At 40.4% G+C, this 18,821-nt stretch overlaps 1 protein-coding gene across 1 annotated transcript; it reads right to left on the minus strand.

Moving 5' to 3' along the window:
- Positions 1-506: 506 nt before the first annotated feature.
- GDF10 (growth differentiation factor 10) lies at positions 507-13,823 on the minus strand. Its single transcript, XM_015866851.3, has 3 exons — positions 13,458-13,823; positions 8,240-9,144; positions 507-3,289 (listed from the first exon to the last, which is right to left on the minus strand). The coding sequence occupies exons 1-3, from the start codon at positions 13,747-13,749 to the stop codon at positions 3,098-3,100; spliced, it is 1,389 nt and encodes a 462-aa protein (XP_015722337.2). The 5' UTR covers positions 13,750-13,823; the 3' UTR covers positions 507-3,097.
- Positions 13,824-18,821: the final 4,998 nt, after the last annotated feature.

Raw genomic sequence — 18,821 nt, forward strand, 5'->3', positions numbered from 1 at the left:
TTACGGGTATAATTTTGTTTTGCCCATGCTAAATTACATAGTTATGCCAGTCTTTATATACAGACTAGATCTTTCAGGTTTCTCTTTGTATCCTGAAGAGATAGGAGTAGCATTTTTCCCTTACATCCCGTAGACCTTATAACAGACCTCTCCTCATTATTTGCATCAGTATATCTTGGATAGTGAATTTGTACTAATTCAAGAAACAGAATAGATTCCTTAGGGAAAACAAATGCAATAGACCAGAACAGAAATACACTATGCTAATATATCATTTTCTTCAGAGCTGTAGCTAAATGGGATCAAGATGACCTACAGAGGGGGGGAGGGGGGGAAAGTCATGTAGAACAGAAGTGGCAATGACTTAAGATGCCTTGGGGAGTTTTATGATAATTGCTGTACTGTAAGAGTAAATGCTTAATTTCTGATAATTTTCTTTTTTTCCCTTATATTTTACCATCTCTGTCAACACTGAGTGTCTCTTGATGTATGAAAACATAAGAACCTTCATTTTTAAGGGGTATCTTTAATAGCAAGACTACACAAAGGTTTATCTTAGTAATTCCTGTGTAAGTCCCTCTAGTGCTTTTGGAGAAGTGCCTATCAAGATCCATAATCTTTGAGCAATCATAATTAGCAGTCACTACAAGGTGTCTTAGATATCTATTTAAGAGTATGAATGAACAGGCAAGAAATGTTGATAGAGTAAACTTGTAGACAATGCTGTATAAACCAAAACTTGCTTTTATGTAGGTTAGTGGGGAGGGACACATTTACAGTCTGGAAATCTGCATCCCTTGAATACAGAATGTTTGTGGTAGAAAGTACCTCATGCCTTAGCAGGATAGAAGCCTTCCAGATAGTTACTCATCAGAGGGTGTGTTGTATCCTTTCCCTGAGCAATACACTTCTAATGCGATAGTAGAGAAGGATAGACCCTCCCTCGAGGAGGAAAGGCTCAGCATCTTGCTCTCTGTGCTACCTCACAGGTTTCAGAAGTTTGTTCTGCTTCTGGTCTGCCAAGATTATTGCATACCAAGTGGGTGAAAATGGAACAATATGGAACAACATCACCATTGTGCCCTGGTGTGCAAGGATAGAGAGAAAGAGAATTGACAAGCTCAGTAATGGAACATCAGTTGTTAGAGGAGTGTTACAGTTATGAGGGCTATCATGAATGTAACAACAGAGGATTGTAAGAGAATTAAAGGAAAGCAGAGTTATTTCTGTTAAGACTTTTAATGGAACAGCTGCCAAATATTGTGTCCCACGTTGAAGTTCATTGCTGGAAAAAGAATTTAATGAAAGTTCTGGAAAGACTTCAGAAAGGAGCCATGAGAAATTGTTTTAAGGCTTAGAATAATAAGAAATCAAAGCTCCTATTTAAATCCTAGCCAAAGTGTAATTTGACCCTGCTCTGTATACTAAAAATACACAGTGAATATATTTGGGATAATAGACAAAAGGGATCTAATAAAAATAGGTTACAGCAAAATCCAATGGATTGAAGCTAAAGCTCAATAAATTCCAGCTATGATTAAGCCACAAAGAACAAAACTTTTGTAACAACTACTAGTCCAGTAGAGACAGTTTATCACTTGAAGTCATTAAAACCAAATTTATGCATGGTTTTCAATATTTCCAAGCTTAAAAAACAGAAGTTGCATAATACAATGCAAAAACTACTGAATGTAACAGAGTAGATTTTTAGAATGACAATTCTACTATTTTTAGATACTAACATTCCTTTAATTTATTAGCTTTTGTTAAAAGCATGTAACAATCTAGAGGATATAATTTACAAAAATATAAATCTTGGTTATTTATTATTATTTTTTAGTATTTCAACATATTAACATAGTATGTGTTGCTCAGAGCATGTGTTTAACAACCTGAAATCATCCAGCAAATAAAAAGTGTGGGATGTTACATTATGTCTTTTGTAGAACAAATTACATATTAGGGGAGGGTAACCAAAACTGTCAGTATTAACATCCGGTGTATGTGAAAGCTTATACAGTGCAAGGTTTATTATTGCACTTATTCCAAGTGCAAGGCCTTGCACCTGGGTCATGGCAACCTCTGCTGTCAGTAAAAGCTGGGAGATGTAAGTATAGATCACAGCCCTGCTGAAAAGGACCTGGGTATACCAGTGGGTGGCAAGCTGGACATGAGCCTACAATGTGCCTTTGTGGCCCAGAAAGCCTGTGGTTCCAGGGATACCTGATAGAGGCCTTTCAGTATCTCAGGAAGGGCTAGAAGAAAAGAAGGGGACAGCATCTTTAGTAGGATCTATAGTAACAGGACAAGGGAAATGGATTCAAACTAAAAGAGAGGGATGTAGACTGGATAGAAGGAAGTTTTTTTTATAACTGGGGTGGTGAGGCACTCAAATGGGTTGCCCGGGGAGGTGGTAGATACTCTGTCCCTGGAGACATTCAAGGGTGGGACTCTGAGCAACGTGACTGAGCTGCAGGTGTCCCTGTTCATTGCATAAACGCATACCATCATGAAAGTCCAGATGATTAAGGGTTCCTTCCAACTCAAACAATTGTATAATTCTGTGACAGTGTAATATACTTGCTTCCTGAAGAAAACATACATATTAAGCCCTTTATTACAGCATGTTTATCAGTATAAATATGCAGATTATGAGTGCTTTAGGCAAAATGTTTTGTGTACAAAAGTGATATTCTAATATAAGCCTGCCTTTGCAAGTTCACTTCCCGTCTTCTTAATTAACTGAAGAGATAAAATAGTAAGAATAGTATATAAAAGCATGTTTTAGTCTTTAGATTATGGAAAACTTTACATTTAATTTTCTCACTAAATACCAATGTGTCTTGGATAGGTGGGTTAGGAAGATATTTGCAAAAGTACTGAATGCCTGGAAGGTGAATGTACAAGTCAAATGATGGTACTAAGGCATATCCTTTCAGGTGGGCACAAGTATCATTCTCATCTCTCCACGTCTTCTGCAGAAGAATTGTAGGCTTGTGTTCATTTGTCAATTAAAGAGGATTCATTTCCCATTCACAACTTCCCAGTGCAGTCAAGCAGGATCTGTAGGTGTTGTTGAAGATGAATTTGTATGAACTTATCGGCAAGCACAAGTTTCAACTGACATATTGGGGTATACCTTCAAAACAACGTTTTTGTTCTCATCTAAGAACAGGACGCTGAGTGAGCTCATTTTGTCAGGAACACAGCAGGGCTCTGGGATGCCAGGAATGATTCCCACTGCTTTCACGATGCTCTGGATTGTAGCGTGATTTGATGGTCTGACAACCTGGAACAGAAAAGGAAATGGTTATTATTTCATTTATGAGAAGTCCCTTTCCCAATAGGGCTTGGAAAATGACTGCGAGGATGTTTGTGGGGGATGTTTGTGGGTTTTCTTGTTTGCTTGTTTTTCCAAAAAGAAATATATGTGATTAAATCACAAGGCCACACAGGAGTAATGTGCTCATATTTCCAGCCTTCTTGCACAGGATGCGTCCAAGTTTGTACTCCTTCTGCTGCCTTCATAAATACCAGAGGAGGGCACTGGTGGTACAGCCAGCAGTTAGCTGCCTGGAAAGGGAGCCTTGTCCATGATGGTAGCTATTAAATGCTGGAGGCAGGTATGCAGGAGAAAAGGACTAAGGGGAGGCACACTTTTCAGCTGTAAGTTATCTCTTTCTTAACCTCTTGTCTGACAGGGAAAATTGGCTCCCGTAATTATTTCCAAAATAACAATTTCAGTCTTCCAGTAGTACTTCTCTTATACATTATGCTGGAATTAGTTACATTTTCCTGGAGCAATTACTGTGGTTTAAAGTAAGTGCTCCAGAAGCAGGCAGGAGTTGCTGTAAAATAGACAGCCAATCTCACAGAGTGTTTTGTGATCAGATGACCCTTGCAAATGAATACTTCATACATGCAGTCTGCCTGCTGACCTCTGTCTTCCTCAGCAGACTTCTCGAACACCCAGTCTGCTAGCTAGTCTTGAAATGGGAGGAGAAAACAAAAGACTGAGAGAGTGGGAAACACGTCGTGAAGTGAGATTTCACTACGGCTTTGTAATTATATGCTGTTTCAGGTATTGAACCACTATCTATTGATTTTCTGACACAGTAGAAAATTATTTGAGAAATGCTGTTAGCTATGATGGCACTGAGAATAAGAGGAAAGTTAAGACCTACATTTAGCTATTAAATAATACACTATTTATTACTCCTTTTTAATTTTTTAAGCATGTATTCAGAAGTTACACTTGACCTTTATAGTCTGAGCAACAAAATAGTACTAAACAGTTTCCACCACTTCTGTTGTTTCAGGTACATTCAGTCAAGCAGAGGTTTACCACTGACCACCTTTCTGTGTCACTGCCTCAGCATAGCATGGAATAAATGTTCTCAGAGTACATGAGTATGTATGAGAATGCAGTATTGAGGCATTCAATTGAGAAGTTCAATAACTTCTCGTCATATGTCATGTTTGAATACAGTCCCAAAAGTGAGTGCAGTAACAGCTTTCATCGGATTTAGTACAAGTAGCACCGTGGGGACAAAAGTGAGGAAATTTGCAAATCTTGACATGGAAGCAGATAGTTTGAGTTAGTAGAACTAGTCTCATATCATTTCTGTTTTTCAGATAACTATGGAGTATATACAAAGCATTATTTCTTACCTTATCATGAAAAGTTATGCAGTGTGTGGCTAAATCAAACAATGTTTTTTTGTTGTTTTTTTTTTTTAAGGATAATTCTGTTCTGATACATTTGCTTTAAGTGTAATGTCATACTAGAAATGCAGAACAGACCTTCATTTCTAAGAAAGCTTCTAGCTGTTCCATATTTAAAATTACTTCTTTCAAACCATTACAAGGGCAAAATGTGAAATCTATTCATGATTCTTTACTGTTTCGAGACAGCATCCCTGTCAAGATAGTCCTAACAGGTGTCCAATCTTGGAAAAAGGCTTTCTGTAATTAGCATGCATTGGTGTAGTTAGCAACAGTTTACTCTCTCATGCCACCCTTAACCTTAGGATTTCAAAGCTGTCCACAAACAAGCAGCAATGAATTAGTCTAGTATTTGCTACATGAAGTAGAAATAACCTTTGCCTGCCTTGTTCATGTCAGCAAATCTGGACAGCAAGAATAATGGAAGTAACGTTTCTGTATACAAACAACTACAGAGTTTAGAAATTCAAAGAACTGAAGCTCCTAGAATCAAGTTCTTGAAATAACCTATGTAACAAACCTCCTGAAATGATCCTGTCTCCTTTATTTCTTTGTAGTGCTGCTTATGACAGTCACAGATCTTAATGTACTACTGAAACAGAATTTGTTTACCCCATGCAAAATATAGCCACCATCATTGCCTTCCCTGCCAGTTACTGTGTTGTAGAATTCTCATGCATGAGCCTGCAGAAGATCCTACTAGGATCTTCTCCAGCCTTACAGCCTCTAGTATCTGCAGAGAACAAACAGATGTGAGCCAAGTTCAGCGAGAGCAGCTGTCACCTCTGAAACTAGTTAGAAACAACTCAGCCTGAGTAAATCAGGCTACCAAGATGACAGCATTAATTAGGTTTCTAATGCCTGCAAGCGTACATATTATGAACAACAATGCTTAAAGAGAAAGCTGCTTATTATGGAATATTACTTTGTGCAGAATCTGGCTGCCTGAGCCTTACACCCACAGAGGAGCCAAGCAGCACACCCATCCCACATCCAGCCAGGCTCTAAATTTTCCAGCCCTTCTGGAAATCTGGCCCAAGTGCTCAGTGACCTTGGGCTGAGCTTGACTTTAGCCTTTATACCAATGTGCTGAAGTGGAAAGATGGAAAATCTGAGTTGAATGCCCAGTAGTGATGGTACTGGGCAAGCACTATGTCTTAAATGCTGGCTACTAATTTTATCCAGCAGGCCAGGTTCTGCTCTTTCTTAATCTCTAGGACAGTCATAGCTGGAGGAAATTTTAACCTCAGAAAACAAGAGTGTGTTGATGTAGTTGAAAAGTAAATCTGAAATTCTTCAGGCTTCACTCCTTATTCCTGCTTTATGTCCCTTTTAATGCCTGCTTTATCATGAGTCTACTGATCAAAGAACACCCTCTGCCACATCTTAATAAACAGTACTCCTTAGCTTCAATACAGTATGTTAGTGTTTTTTTTCTTCATGTAGAGAGTGGAATTAAAACCTGAAAGTCATAAGTGATGCTTTCATAAGGATATAATTAAGATTATTCTAACTAGTATTGATAAGGGAGAAGATATATCCAAATGCTGCTATATACATGCTATCAAAACCCAGTATCAGAACAGAGAGGCAGAGAGGCACAATGAAGCGTTGCACTTCTAAATGACAGTACTACATGATACACAGTCAGGCAATAAGAATTCCAGTGTCAAGGTAGATGAACTTGAGACAAAACAACTTGCGCAAGTGCTGTTATGTATCAAGAAATGCAGTTAAGTTAGAGGTGCAGATGGACTAAATAAAATCTTTCAGTGTGATGATTCTCTCCATAATTTAAAATATTTCCCTGGAAATAAGATTTGTTTCTCCATCACCAGCTGACTGCACAGTTGGAGTCTTTATGACTTAGAAGTACACCCAGCCTTTGATGTAGAGCTAGAAAGATTGTATGCATGTTTTCCTGACTTGAGACATATATGCAACAGCAAAAGCTATTTCTCTTTCCACAATGTTTATAGTAATTTTTATACTCTGACCTGAGCTGAAGTTTTATTCAAGTGTGCAGATATCCTACTGTATTTTCTAGCAAGCAATAATTCTAGATACAACATTAAATAAGTCAGCAATACAAGCTTATTTCGCTGCTCCAGCTCTAAATGTACTGGTTCTCCTTCAGTTCTGTCAGCTTCTCTGTGCCATACTGTTTTGCTCACAAGGAGCCAGGTGTGTTATTTTCTCTTTCTTTGGTATGTATGAATAATGCATCAGACTGTGGCAGAGGACCCATATTCCTAAGCTGTGTTTTGTTTTTTGAGTGATCTTTCTATACTGTAACAGAAAAGTGAGAACTGTATGTGAGCCTCTGCAAGTTTAATTTTTACCAGAACATATATCAGTTTGTGTATACCTGGATCAGCATTGGCCAGCTACACACAAGAATATTTGGTCTGGGCACATTTTTTAACCCCACCCAGAAATCTAGGTTTCCACTGTTCCTGGACATAAACTAGCCTGCGTAGTATGACTCTCTATGCAGTAATACTACTGATTTCAATATAAGCATACATTAGACATCATATAGGGCAGATTCTTGTCTCAGACCTTTGAAATTCTTTTCTGGAAAGTAGTATCAATTACTTATGGACAGAGTGTCTACATGCAAAAAACAAACCACAACAACAAACAAAACAGGCAGTTAAATCAATAACAGGGTCATTTGTAGGTAGGATTGCAAAATAAATACTTTCTGAACATGGATGTTATGCTGTACTTCAAACCTTTGCCCTTCATCTGAAAACCCTATAAATTGCAAAGAATTTCTGTGTTGCACAGGATTGCCAAAATTTCTGCTTGTTGCCATAGAGTAAGTAAGGTGGGAGAAGGCCAAATCAGAATTCCACTAGAATTCAAAAACTTCATATTTGCCTCTTTATTAGGAAATTTCACATTGCTTCTCTAGAAGGAATTCAAAACCCCAAAGTTAGAGTGTAACAGACAGCTACTTGGCATTCTCTGCTACATATGGAAAAGCAACTTTTTTTTTTTAGCTCCAGCAGGATTTTATTTTTTTTTTATTTTAGTACTAAATTAAGGAAGCACTAAAGAATTTTGAGACAAATACCAGTTTAATTAACATTCTTATTTCTGAAGTAACAAACTGTTTCTTCAGTTAAAAATGTGTCACTACCCTTCATTATTTTTCCTAAGGTAGTACCAGTGGAATTCAGAAATACTTTGGTACAGTACCTTGTTTTATTAGTTTTAATACTGTATGCTTCTGATACCACCGCAAAATAATTTGGTTTAGTGTGTAACCCCAAGGTAAACTTCGGAGAATTTTATTCTTCAGCCAAAATTAAAAATAACTTGGAATCTTTTTGCACTCTGATGAATAGTTGGTAGAAATATTACTGCTTAAATTGCTTCAAACAGAGCATCAGAAGACAGTGAGATGCGTAGAAGTCTAAAAGTAGAATCTAACTAACTAAGTAGCTGGATAGGCAGAGCAGTAGTCTACTATTTGTAAGCTAACAGCAATGAAAAGGCATGCTACCTTAGGTATTGGAAATTCACATGTCCCTGCACAGTAGTAGGCATCAAATGATTTGGGAGATATGATCCATTCATTCCAGCCAATATCAGCAAAGTCAACTTTCATGTATCTTCTTGAGCAAATCCTAGGCTCATTCCATTGTTTTCGCCTTGCTTTCTTCATTGTTTTCTCATCAAAGTTTAGCACCTGAGACTTTGCAAGCATTTCTGTATTTTCTTGCCCTTTTCTTCTGCGGTCTTTACGGGAGGCTTTTGGCTTCAATGACTTGTAAGCACTCTCCCATATGTCATGTTTGTTGTATTTATTGTTATACTCTACCTCTGGCAACTCATTGTTCTGAATAGAACTAGAGAGGTAAGTATCCCTTCTCACTCGAGTGTCAGCAGAGACATTAGGTGACAGACTTCGATCTCCATCATTGGAAGGGAATGGGTCATAACGCTGTAGGGTGACAGCCACACTGTTAGGTTCAGAGATCGCAAGGTCATTGGCATAAACCAGTATGTAAGGCAAATGACTGGTGACCTGCTCAGGGAAGCCTTGGTGTTTCTCCCCAGAATCAAGCTCAGCACAGAGGATGAGCTCTGCAGATCGTTTTGATTCTTTTATGATATGTGAAATGTCCTTGGCGTGCCAAGCCCCTCGCCTTTGAAGAAATACAGTGATGTTTCCTTTCAGTTGTCCATAGGCAGAGTTCTGGGGAATGCTTCGGAAGATGAGGTTGAGCCGCAGGATGGGAGGCAGGTGTAGGAGGCGGCACGATGAGTTCTTGGATCGCTTACAGAACACTTCCCTGTGCCGAGGATGTTTGTCAGCATAGAAGTGAAAAGTGGCAGCAAGAACCATCTCTGAATCCTGCATGGATGTTAGATTGAAGCAGTACATGGGCTTCTGTGACAAGAATTCTGCAAGAAAGCAAGAAAACCATTATAAATATGCAAGATAAAAACAAACAAAACACCAGCAGTCAAACCATGTATCCTTACAGTTGCATTAGTTAACTTTGCTTTTTGCTTACTCGTTTCAGACCAGGTAGTACACTGAGCTTATTGAAGTCACTTCAACTCAAAACTGTGCAAGCAATGTTTACGGTTATTAAACTAAACTTTTCCTATGGCACATGAGCAGATAGCATGTTTAGATAGAGTATCATGTCTTTAGTGACACTAATTTTTGACAGCGTCTCCCTTGTTCTCTGCATTTCACTGTATGCATAGTGTTCCTGGTAACTTACCTGAAACATATGCTGCATGTAGCAGAGAAGATGGTCCTTGACAAAATCTTTTTTCAGAAATGAAAAAGGCATGTTGCTTACTCCCTTATTACAGACCAATATGATGCACAGGAAAAATATGTATGACTAGCTTAAGAGTATGAAGGAAAGTGGTAGCAGAACTAGGAAGTGATCCCTGTAAGAAAGCATTAAAGAACAATAACGAGTAACTACTAAATTGATGTGTGCTGGATAGAGCCATCATTTGAACTAAACCACAGCAAGTTACAATGCTCACTAATCCTGATACTGCATAGATAGCCTGGAAGTAACAGTGGTTCAGTAGGCAATTTCCATCCACAACATGTGTTTTTTTTTTCCTGATGCAGTGAAATAGAACAGCCTGTACTGATATCCATTTGGTAACATTTTCACACATGGCAGAGCAGCTGACAGATGGTGTTCTGTGATGAAACCCTGCTTGTTTCTGCAGTTCAGGACAGGATTCCTATCAGAAAAACTTTTCATCATTACTAGTCATATCCTAAGATGCTTAGTCTATGAAAAAAATAAGAGTTTAGACTCAAGTCTTTGGAGTATTTTGCTCCTATCACTATCAGTTCTACAGAAACCACTCAAGCTTGTTCATCTTTGGTATAGAAGTGTTTCAAATGTGAGTCTGAGGGCTGTACAAGAGAAGGGGATTTTGAATTAGGGCTCAGAAAGGAACAATGAACTTTTCTAAATTAGTTCTATATTCCACAGAGAAACAAATAACACGAAAGCCAGATTTCTTTGTAGTAAAGAGTCAATCTACAGCTACTGAAAAATTGGAAAATGCCTGGAAGTGTGGTTTTTATTAGAGACTGAGGAAACTTGAGTTTTGGAGGGAGCATAGTAGTATAATAATTCATTGTATCATTCATGCTTTTACCAATATTTCAACCAAGAATTGTTATGCTTTGCAGATCTACTTTTAGTTGAACGGTACTAGCTACATATTACTAAAGTTATTAATATTTTACTGATTGTATCTACCTGTCTACAGCTTCAAGATCAGAATGCAGGCAAGTTGCATTGAGGGTTTATGCAGAGATGGGTAGAGAAGGAACAGGAAAGTGGCCAAAGAAAGAAAGCACAAGCTTTTAGAGGGTAATCCACCTGCTAGGAGAACATTGTATTGCAGGAAGTGAAGATTAGTGGTACAGATTGACTGATAAATTGTGTGAAAAACAATATGCAGAAAACCTAATTTAAAATGTTTTTAATTTTTATGAAATTTTGTTAAAGCAACTGTAAATCTCTGGAGGCCAGAATTACAGTTTTGTGAGAAACCTTTATTTGCTTTTCTTGCACAGACACACAAAACAGTCTTAATTAAACTGCTGCTATTTTCTAGTCTTCACCAAAGCCTGTACTTCTTTTAGTACAGAAGATGGATGGCATTCAGGGAACGAGCCTGAGCTTTAAGAAGCAATTTACAAGAGGGTTCCGTGGCTTAGGCAGCTGCTTGCTGCCATGAAGACCAATCCTTTTCTCTCTGCAACCTAGATAAAGCTGGGCAATAACTTCGTGTCTTACATTTGGTCACAAACTGCATTCTAAAGCTGCTCACAAACTGACTGTGCAGCTACCTTCGGTCAATTTGTGCTGTTTTCTAAAGCTACAAGGTTCTCTGAAAATTGGAAAGCATCTAAAGGAAAAATGTCTATATATAAATCTGTCCTGAACTAAAGCAAAACTTGAACTATGAATTAAGTGCTTATCTCTCAGCTCTTTGTCAGAGAAATGACCAACTATTGTGAACGTATGAGGAGGTGAGTTGAGAAGTGGTGATGAAATGTCTGTGAAGAACTCCTAAAGTACTAGACAATCCTAAATACTGCCAGAGAATCAACATTATATTTGGAACAGGTGCAGAATTCATATGCTATACAGCAATTACTTCACACTGAGTATGGACTACTATTACATCATAACCCAGTCAAAATAATCCATACCCTTTAAGGAATGTATGCTTTCTGGGAGCTAAATAGCAATACAACTCTGCAGCTGAGAAGACCTTAGTAAATGCATAGGATGATGGAACAAACTAAGTCTGGACTGACACACTGTATCTGTGGTCCCCTTTATTACAAATACTAGAGTGTGTAACAACAAGGAGCTTTAAGCTGCAGCATAGAAATAAAGGGTTACAGGTTTTCTGAAGGGGACTTTTACTTCCATTCCTTGGAACAGCAAAGAAAAAGTCATTGTAGGTTGAATCTGTTTTGCTTATCTGGATAAGATGTGTCATCTATATTTCATTAAGATGAGATATTCCACATCTTGTTAGATGATCATACTGATTTATTCTCTCAGAAGAACACTAGAATTTCTTGGAGGATGTAGAGGGAAAAAGAAACCATACTTGTTGGCAAGTTCTTCCCCTCCCTTGATCTTGCGTCATTTTATGGTTCATTTCAAACCATTCATCATTAGTCCAATGAATTAAAAACAAATAATATTTGTCATTTAAAAACAAATGCAGAGGAGCTTCTGTTTTCATATTACTGGGGAAAGATGGGACCCAGTAGAGAAGATATACAGATGGAATACAGGAGAAATGAATTTAGACACAGGTGTGCATTATCCCTGCTGCGTGACTCTAGACAAGTTACTCTGCAAGAATCTCTGCCTTGTTTCCATGGTCTGAGATGAGGAAATGCTGACATGCAGTTGTTCAGTGTGGCCTGTATGGATAGAAAATGCTATCTGGTGTTTTGAAACTGAGTTTAGGCATGTGGATGTAAGTTACCTGAGGGGAGGGAGGAGGGGGGGAAAGAAGAAGAAGAAGAAAAGGTACAGTTCTTGTACTCCTACCAAATCACTCCTATTGGTACAGGGTCTTGCTTGGATAGCAGCCAGTATCACTTGAGTATCAGTTCACCAAGAAAAGTACACATTGAAGGAGGAGGTCATGAAACAACCATCCACAGTGAAAGCTCCTTCCTAACCCCTATTAGTTAGTGGCTGACTAATGATGTAAAGCATGAAGGTTTATTTCCCTCCCAAATGGCTGCAGATACTGTACATCTTTACTTCTGGTTTCTTTACATTGTCATTAGCCACATCACCTTCCATGGGATCTCCTCCTTCTAAAATGGACAGGATGACTTTTTAACATTAAATCTGACATTGGATAAAAATTTAATTGGTGTACACTACAGAGTATGAATTATTGTACAGTAGTCTACTATGACTCGCTATTAAGTCACCTATTATTTGTGCCTATGAAAACAATTCTTCTGTAAGTGTAACAAGCGACATTCTAGAAACCAACTTCATTCACTAAGAACCAATGTTCTAGTTAAAATCTGTAAGAGTTAAGTAAAGGAAGACATTTTCCAGACAGGGTTATCTTAAGTTTCCTTGTCAAAAGATAACAAATGTGAAGAACATTAACTAAATAAAGAACTTATTTCTCGGTAAGAACCTTTAACATTATGTGCGCTGTTGCATCTCCATAGGCCAGCCTCCAGCTAAGTAAAGGAGAAGGAGGTAAAGCATCTGCCTCAGGTTTAGGCAGTGCGAGAGCCAGAGGTGCTGAGCAGTTTGAGACGGTCCCGTAGGCGGCACTCCTAGCAAACCTCGGAGCCGCCCCGGCAGCTGGAGGGGAGGACCTGAGGCTGCAGCACTCGCTGCTCAGAGCGTCTCAGGGAAAGTCTGGGAACAGCGCTCCGTTCGCTGACACTTCGCACCTCCCGCAGCGGAGGCTTTGGGGAGGCTGACCGCGTCGAGGCAGATACTGTTGGTGGACAGTACTGTTGGCAACGGTGGGAAACCACCCGCGGAGCAGAGGGGAGACATCGCGTCCGCGTATTAGAGGGTCCCCCGGCGCTCCCCCCGGCTGCGCAGACCCCCCAGGGGGCGGGACACCCCGCAGCCACTGACAGCTTCGGGGCGAACCCTGAGCTTCAGGGCGAAGGAGCAGCGAGCGGGCGGCGGTCCCCCCCGCCCCCTTACCTGGCCTGCCTTTGAAGCTGCGGACCGTGTTGCCGTGACCGGGCCGGCTCCCCTCCCGGTTGTACTTTTCGTAGAGCTTAAGCATGTGGACAGCTACCATGTCCTGAGCGATGCTACTCAGCGCCAAAGGCTGCGGGGCGCCCCTGCGGGGCTCCGGGCCGGGCGAGTCCAGGGCGGGCGGCGGCTCGGCCGTGCAGCCGGGCTGGGTGCCGGCGCCCTGTCCCGCAGAACAGCGGCAGCCAGCGGGCCGCAGGGCCCAGAGCAAGAGGCAGCAGGCCAGGCGGGATGCCATCGGGGGCTGCTGCTGCGGACGACCGGGCGCTCAGAGGAGCGGCGGCGGTTCGGACGCTGCCTGCGGCTCGCTCTGCCCCGCACGGCTCCGCCGCACCGGGCCGAAGGGGTGGTGGGGGTGGCCTCCCCCCCTGCTGATGCCGTCTCCGCCGGGCCAATCCCCGCGCCCGCGGGGCGAGGAGCTGGGGGTGGCGGGGCAGGGCGAAGGGCTGTGAGGGGTGCGGGTACCCGATCAGGGGACTCCGCGTTGCTCCCGAGCGGGGCTTCCCCCGTCTATTTAAGCGTAGCGGGGAAAGGCTCTAACGGAATCAGCCCTCAGCCGCTGATTGGAGACGCATGTCCTCGCAGCGGCAGCAAGCAGGCACCTTGGCTGCCTGAGCCAGCGGGGTGGGGGTGAGGGAGCGGCGAGAAATCCCCGCTAAAAGGCAGAAGTGAGCACAGAACAGGCGATGCCAAAGGAGAGAAGGGCGGGTGGATGGGCGCGGTGTGAGGAGTGGGGGCATACGTGTATGCAGGAGGATGTGCGGGGGCTCTCTCCGTTCGGACCGGAGGAGCTGAACGTTCTGCCGTGGGAAGGGAGCGCCGCAAATAGCGGTCGTTTCAAGGACTCCGGAGAGCAGTGAGGTCCCGGTGGGTCGGCGCTCTTGAAGACCCCGTGTGAAGCAGCCAAGAGTGCAGCAAGGGTCACTGATAATTCCGAGGAGATACTTAAATACTAGGGGTTAAAGGGGATGTGCACGGGTAAACTTTCGTCACTGGGCTATTTCCATGCGTAATCTAAAGGAGGAGAATACCGGGGTGAATTTCTGAAGGATTTACATGGCTTAGGTCGGAGGGCGTTGATTTGAAAGTGAATGGTGCATGTTGCACTTATCCATCATGTGACACAGGTAGTTCTGAATCCCAGCTTGTAGTCACCCAACGGGCAGATCTGTTATAATCAACAGCAGTTTTAAGGCAACCTATACTGGAGACCAGTGTATTTTTAGAGAATTTGTTCATTCTGCCTCTCTTTTCAAATCTTATCCTCCAGTAGCCAAGACAGTTACTTTTCTTGGAGAGTATACAATGCAATAATTGAAAAATTGTTGGAAAAAGCTACTATTGCTGTGTATAACACAACTCTTTTGTGATGTTTTAACCTTGGAGTTTCAAATCTGAGCAGATACTATTGAAAGGCTCTGAACCGCAAGTTTGTAGTTTTTGGATCATTGCAAAGAAAGGTTTGATTCATTTTTAAAATTAGCACCAGGCCACATTACTCTGTGCCCCTTCAGTGTCTGAAATGAACAATTTGCAAACACAAATTTGTCCAAATGTAAGTTACTAAAGTATCAAACCTCCTATTAATTAATCTTTGCTTATAAATAAGCCAAAGCAGCCTTTGATGGACTTTTTTTTTTTTTTTTTTAAATTTCTCCATGGTAGCATGCTCATGACCTCCACTGGGGGTGTGAGCGAACCTTTTGTTGTTTGTGGTTTTTGTCTGTACTATTTCTATACAATCAAGGTCCTGTGAAAAGGAGGAAGAGGCAGCAGGAGGTAGGAACAAGCTGGGCTATTTTGGACCAATGTCCCATTAAACGTTCTCTCTCTCCTTAACTTGCTCCAAACTCCTATTCAGCCATACACTTTGTATCAGTCTTTAACCTGCACTAAAACCTGTAGGACACTGATACTTTGACATCGTTGGGAAAGAATTAAAGAATCAACCAGGGATGTCTAATATTTCTTGCCTTATTTTATTGCAGAACAGCAGGAATTCTGAGTCTTTAAAGCTCTGGTACTTTGACTCTTTTATGCAGCTGAGATGATGAAATAAAAATGTGTTTGGTAAAGGAATTCAAATTAGCACTGGGTCACATAATTCCCCTGTTCTGAATATGGTCAATCAATGGCATCTCTAAGGCATCTAGAGGCAAGAGCTATGCAATTTCTGCTCATGCAGAATAATATTCCTAGCGTGGAAATTTCTGCTAATTAAAGCTCTTGCCAAGTAGACTCTCGTTTTTTCTTCTTCTTCTTAAATAGCTCAAGTCAAAGCTTTGCAAGCCAGGACTTGGGAGAAAGTCTCCCTATAGTCAGAGCAGTGCATTCAAGATTTTAAATTGCAGATCTAAGCTTCCTGCTAAAATCATCACAATATAAATAGTGTTACATACCATAAGTAAGTGCTTTCTTGCTTTCTTTCTTTCTTCCTTTTTTTTTTTTTTTTTTTTTTTTTTTTTTTTTTTGTGAGATTTCTTGTGGAATTAAATACATCTGTACAAAGGAACTATTGTGATCCATGCCTCTTTTGTCATACAACATAGATATAAGAAATACATAGGGAATATGTTGGAGGATATGCAGCACCAGGAAGGGAATCTTCTTGTTCTATGGCAAAATAGTGTATTAACTTGTTTCGGAGTTAGAACTTTAAAATCTAGATTAAAATAATTTTGCCTGACTGTTGTAGTAGTAAAGTTGGTAGCAGGGATAATAAAGGTTGGAACTCCAGGGAAGTTGATGAAACATAAATTATTACTGAATTTGGGCTTCAGTCCAATTTTCTGTCTGCTACTTATTGTAGGACAGCTCATTCATTTTTCACTCATAAAAACATTGTGCTATGTGTAAGGCTGCACAGTTAGCTGGGACCATACAGCACCATTTCTTAAGTATGTAGTATATTAATTAGAAATTAACTGGATAAAATGCAGCAGGCTGCAGGTTTTCTTAGAAACTGATGGCAGAACTGTAAAACCCTTTTCACATTCCTTCCAAAATCACATGGTGTGACAGGAATGATATATGGTCAGTAAAAAATGCTTTTGTATGTTCAGGGTTTGGGGTTGTTGTTTTTTTGGTTTGTTTGTTTGTTTGTTTGTTTTTTGTTTGTTTGATTTTGCAGTACTGAAATTATCTTCATTTCCCAGAAAAGAAACAAAGCAGCATTAGTACTATTTAGGTGTTAGGTCAAGTAAGATAATCAGAGCTCATACAGAGCCCTGGAAGGCTCATAACTTAGAGAAAAGACTTTGGGCACATAGTGCAGTGCCTGCTGTTGGCATGGAAACTTTGCCTCTTGAGTAACAGTCATCTCAGTCCATTCCATCACTCAAGAACAAGCTTCCACCTTTGATTTCTGTTTTGGATCCACACTCTTCTTCTGGTCTCTGATAAGAACAACCTTCTCTCCTGCCAGGTTTCCCATCCTTCCTCTTAGTGATAGAAAATTATTTTGTCCATCTTGCTAAGGAGCAAGAACTGCCTCTATTCCTATACTATCACACTGTCTATGGTGTATAATCACAAAAGGTAAGAAATTAGGAACCAAGATGTACAGACTCAGTTCCCATCATCTTCTGGTGTTCTTTGCTGCTAGAATGTTCCAGTACAGGAAATCAGGCTAGGCTTTAATGAGAAATAGAAGAAAATACACTGTGCCTTTGCACGTGTGAAATGGTTCTGATCACCTTTACCTCAGATGTGTTATGTGAGGATAGACAAATGCAAGTGTGAAATGTACTGACTCCAGACAAGGCAGTAGTTCATACCTAAGGACTGTCCACTTTGTGTAGTTTTTGAGTGCTTTCACCAACGCTGTCTGTTCAGATATACAACAAACAAGATGAATGAATATAAACAACTATAAAGATCAGCTCCATAGTTAGTTTTATCAGGTGTTGAGTGCACTGATAGACCTTGATTGCCCTGAGCAGCCTCACCTGGGCTTCTTAGGCACATGGCCAGGAGCACTATCTAAAACCAGACCTCAGAACCTCAGAGTTCTGTTTTCATTCATGTGTTAATCTGAAGATCTCCTATCTCTGATATTGCTCATGAGCTACTCTTTGGATTTTCTTGAAGTTGACTCTGCTTTGCTCATTCTGGAGCATCTGTGGTATCTGTGGCTGTTGCTGCCCTGCTGTGCTTTCCCAGTTCAGGTACTGTTGGGCTGTGCTAGGCCATCTCTAGAATGGTCTATTTGTGGGGAGTGTGGGGTTTTCTCTATTCTTTGATAAATTAATCTGTATTCACTAATACATATGCTGTCTTGACGTGCTTACCAGGATAACTTCAGGCCTTATAAATGGCAAGAGACATCTGGCAAAAGCCCTATATCAGGGAGCTATTATTAATTGTAAGTAGCAGCATTGTTGTAGGCTGTTGTTTTAATGCTTACATTGCTGACATTGTATCTGAGTAGTTAATTTATGATGCCTTTGTAGTCACCAGGGGAGAAACTGAGACTGACATCATAATTGAGAGCACCATACAGTATGTGTCCGAAGGTGTACTTATGTCTATGTGCTTGGCCTGTCTATAGCTTTTAACTGATAACAAAGGTAATTTAGCTAAGATGTGTGGAAGCTGAATTTCCATGTAAGAGGCTGGCTGTGTGAGGTAGAGAGCACCTTGCATTTTTTTCTAGTTCTGTTGGAATATGGTGACACTTGGTGCCATTCAGCCTCAGGATTAGCATTTTGTAAATTTAATTATAGTTTCCCTTTACACAGTTTGTAAGTAACAAGTATTGGCATTATAATATTTTATTTCTATGAGTAATGAAAGTATCAAAATTATTTGGTTTTTTGTTTGTTTCTTTTTTCTTTCTTTCTTTCTTTTTTTTTTTTTTTTCCACTGGGAGTTTTAAATATGTTCGTTCATATTTGAAAGGTGTTATAAAATGCTGTGCTTATTTTATGTTTATCCATTTGGAGTCCTAGTCTTTTGTTTCTGCCTTGTGGTCCACTGTTAGCAGACAAGCTAATTTTGTTTTTGCACTCACAGCTGCTGGGATCTGCTGAAAGATTTTCCCCAGGTGTAAGTTACTAAATGCAGTCTCTTCATCTTGGTAGTTTAATTTAGCAGAAGCGTCAGCTAAAAAGGTAGTTCTGTGATGTTACAAGGAACTGGACTGTAATGAAGACGATGATTTATTTTAGAGCAAGCAATTTCAACTTTTCAGTAATCTATGAACTACCACAAACAGGTAGGGAGAGAAAGAGTATATCTGTATGGTAACTGCTGAGCCAGGGCTGGAACCACTGATTGAGCACCTGGGGAAAGGACCAGTCAGCCTTGGGA

The sequence above is a fragment of the Coturnix japonica genome, chromosome 8 (assembly GCF_054131305.1).
Source record: "Coturnix japonica strain WE chromosome 8, WE-NBRP24, whole genome shotgun sequence".
In the NCBI taxonomy this organism is placed as follows: Eukaryota; Metazoa; Chordata; class Aves; order Galliformes; family Phasianidae; genus Coturnix; species Coturnix japonica.

What these genes read in the sequence shown, in the direction of transcription:
- GDF10 (XM_015866851.3), bottom strand. Translation starts at nt 13,749, where the DNA reads ATGGCATCCCGCCTGGCCTGCTGCCTCTTGCTCTGGGCCCTGCGGCCC. An exon ending in CAGCTTCAAAGGCAGGCCAG is followed by an intron (nt 9,145 to 13,457) that starts GTAAGGGGGCGG and finishes GCTTTCTTGCAG; the next exon opens with AATTCTTGTCACAGAAGCCC. An exon ending in GTGAATTTCCAATACCTAAG is followed by an intron (nt 3,290 to 8,239) that starts GTAGCATGCCTT and finishes TTTCTGTTCCAG; the next exon opens with GTTGTCAGACCATCAAATCA.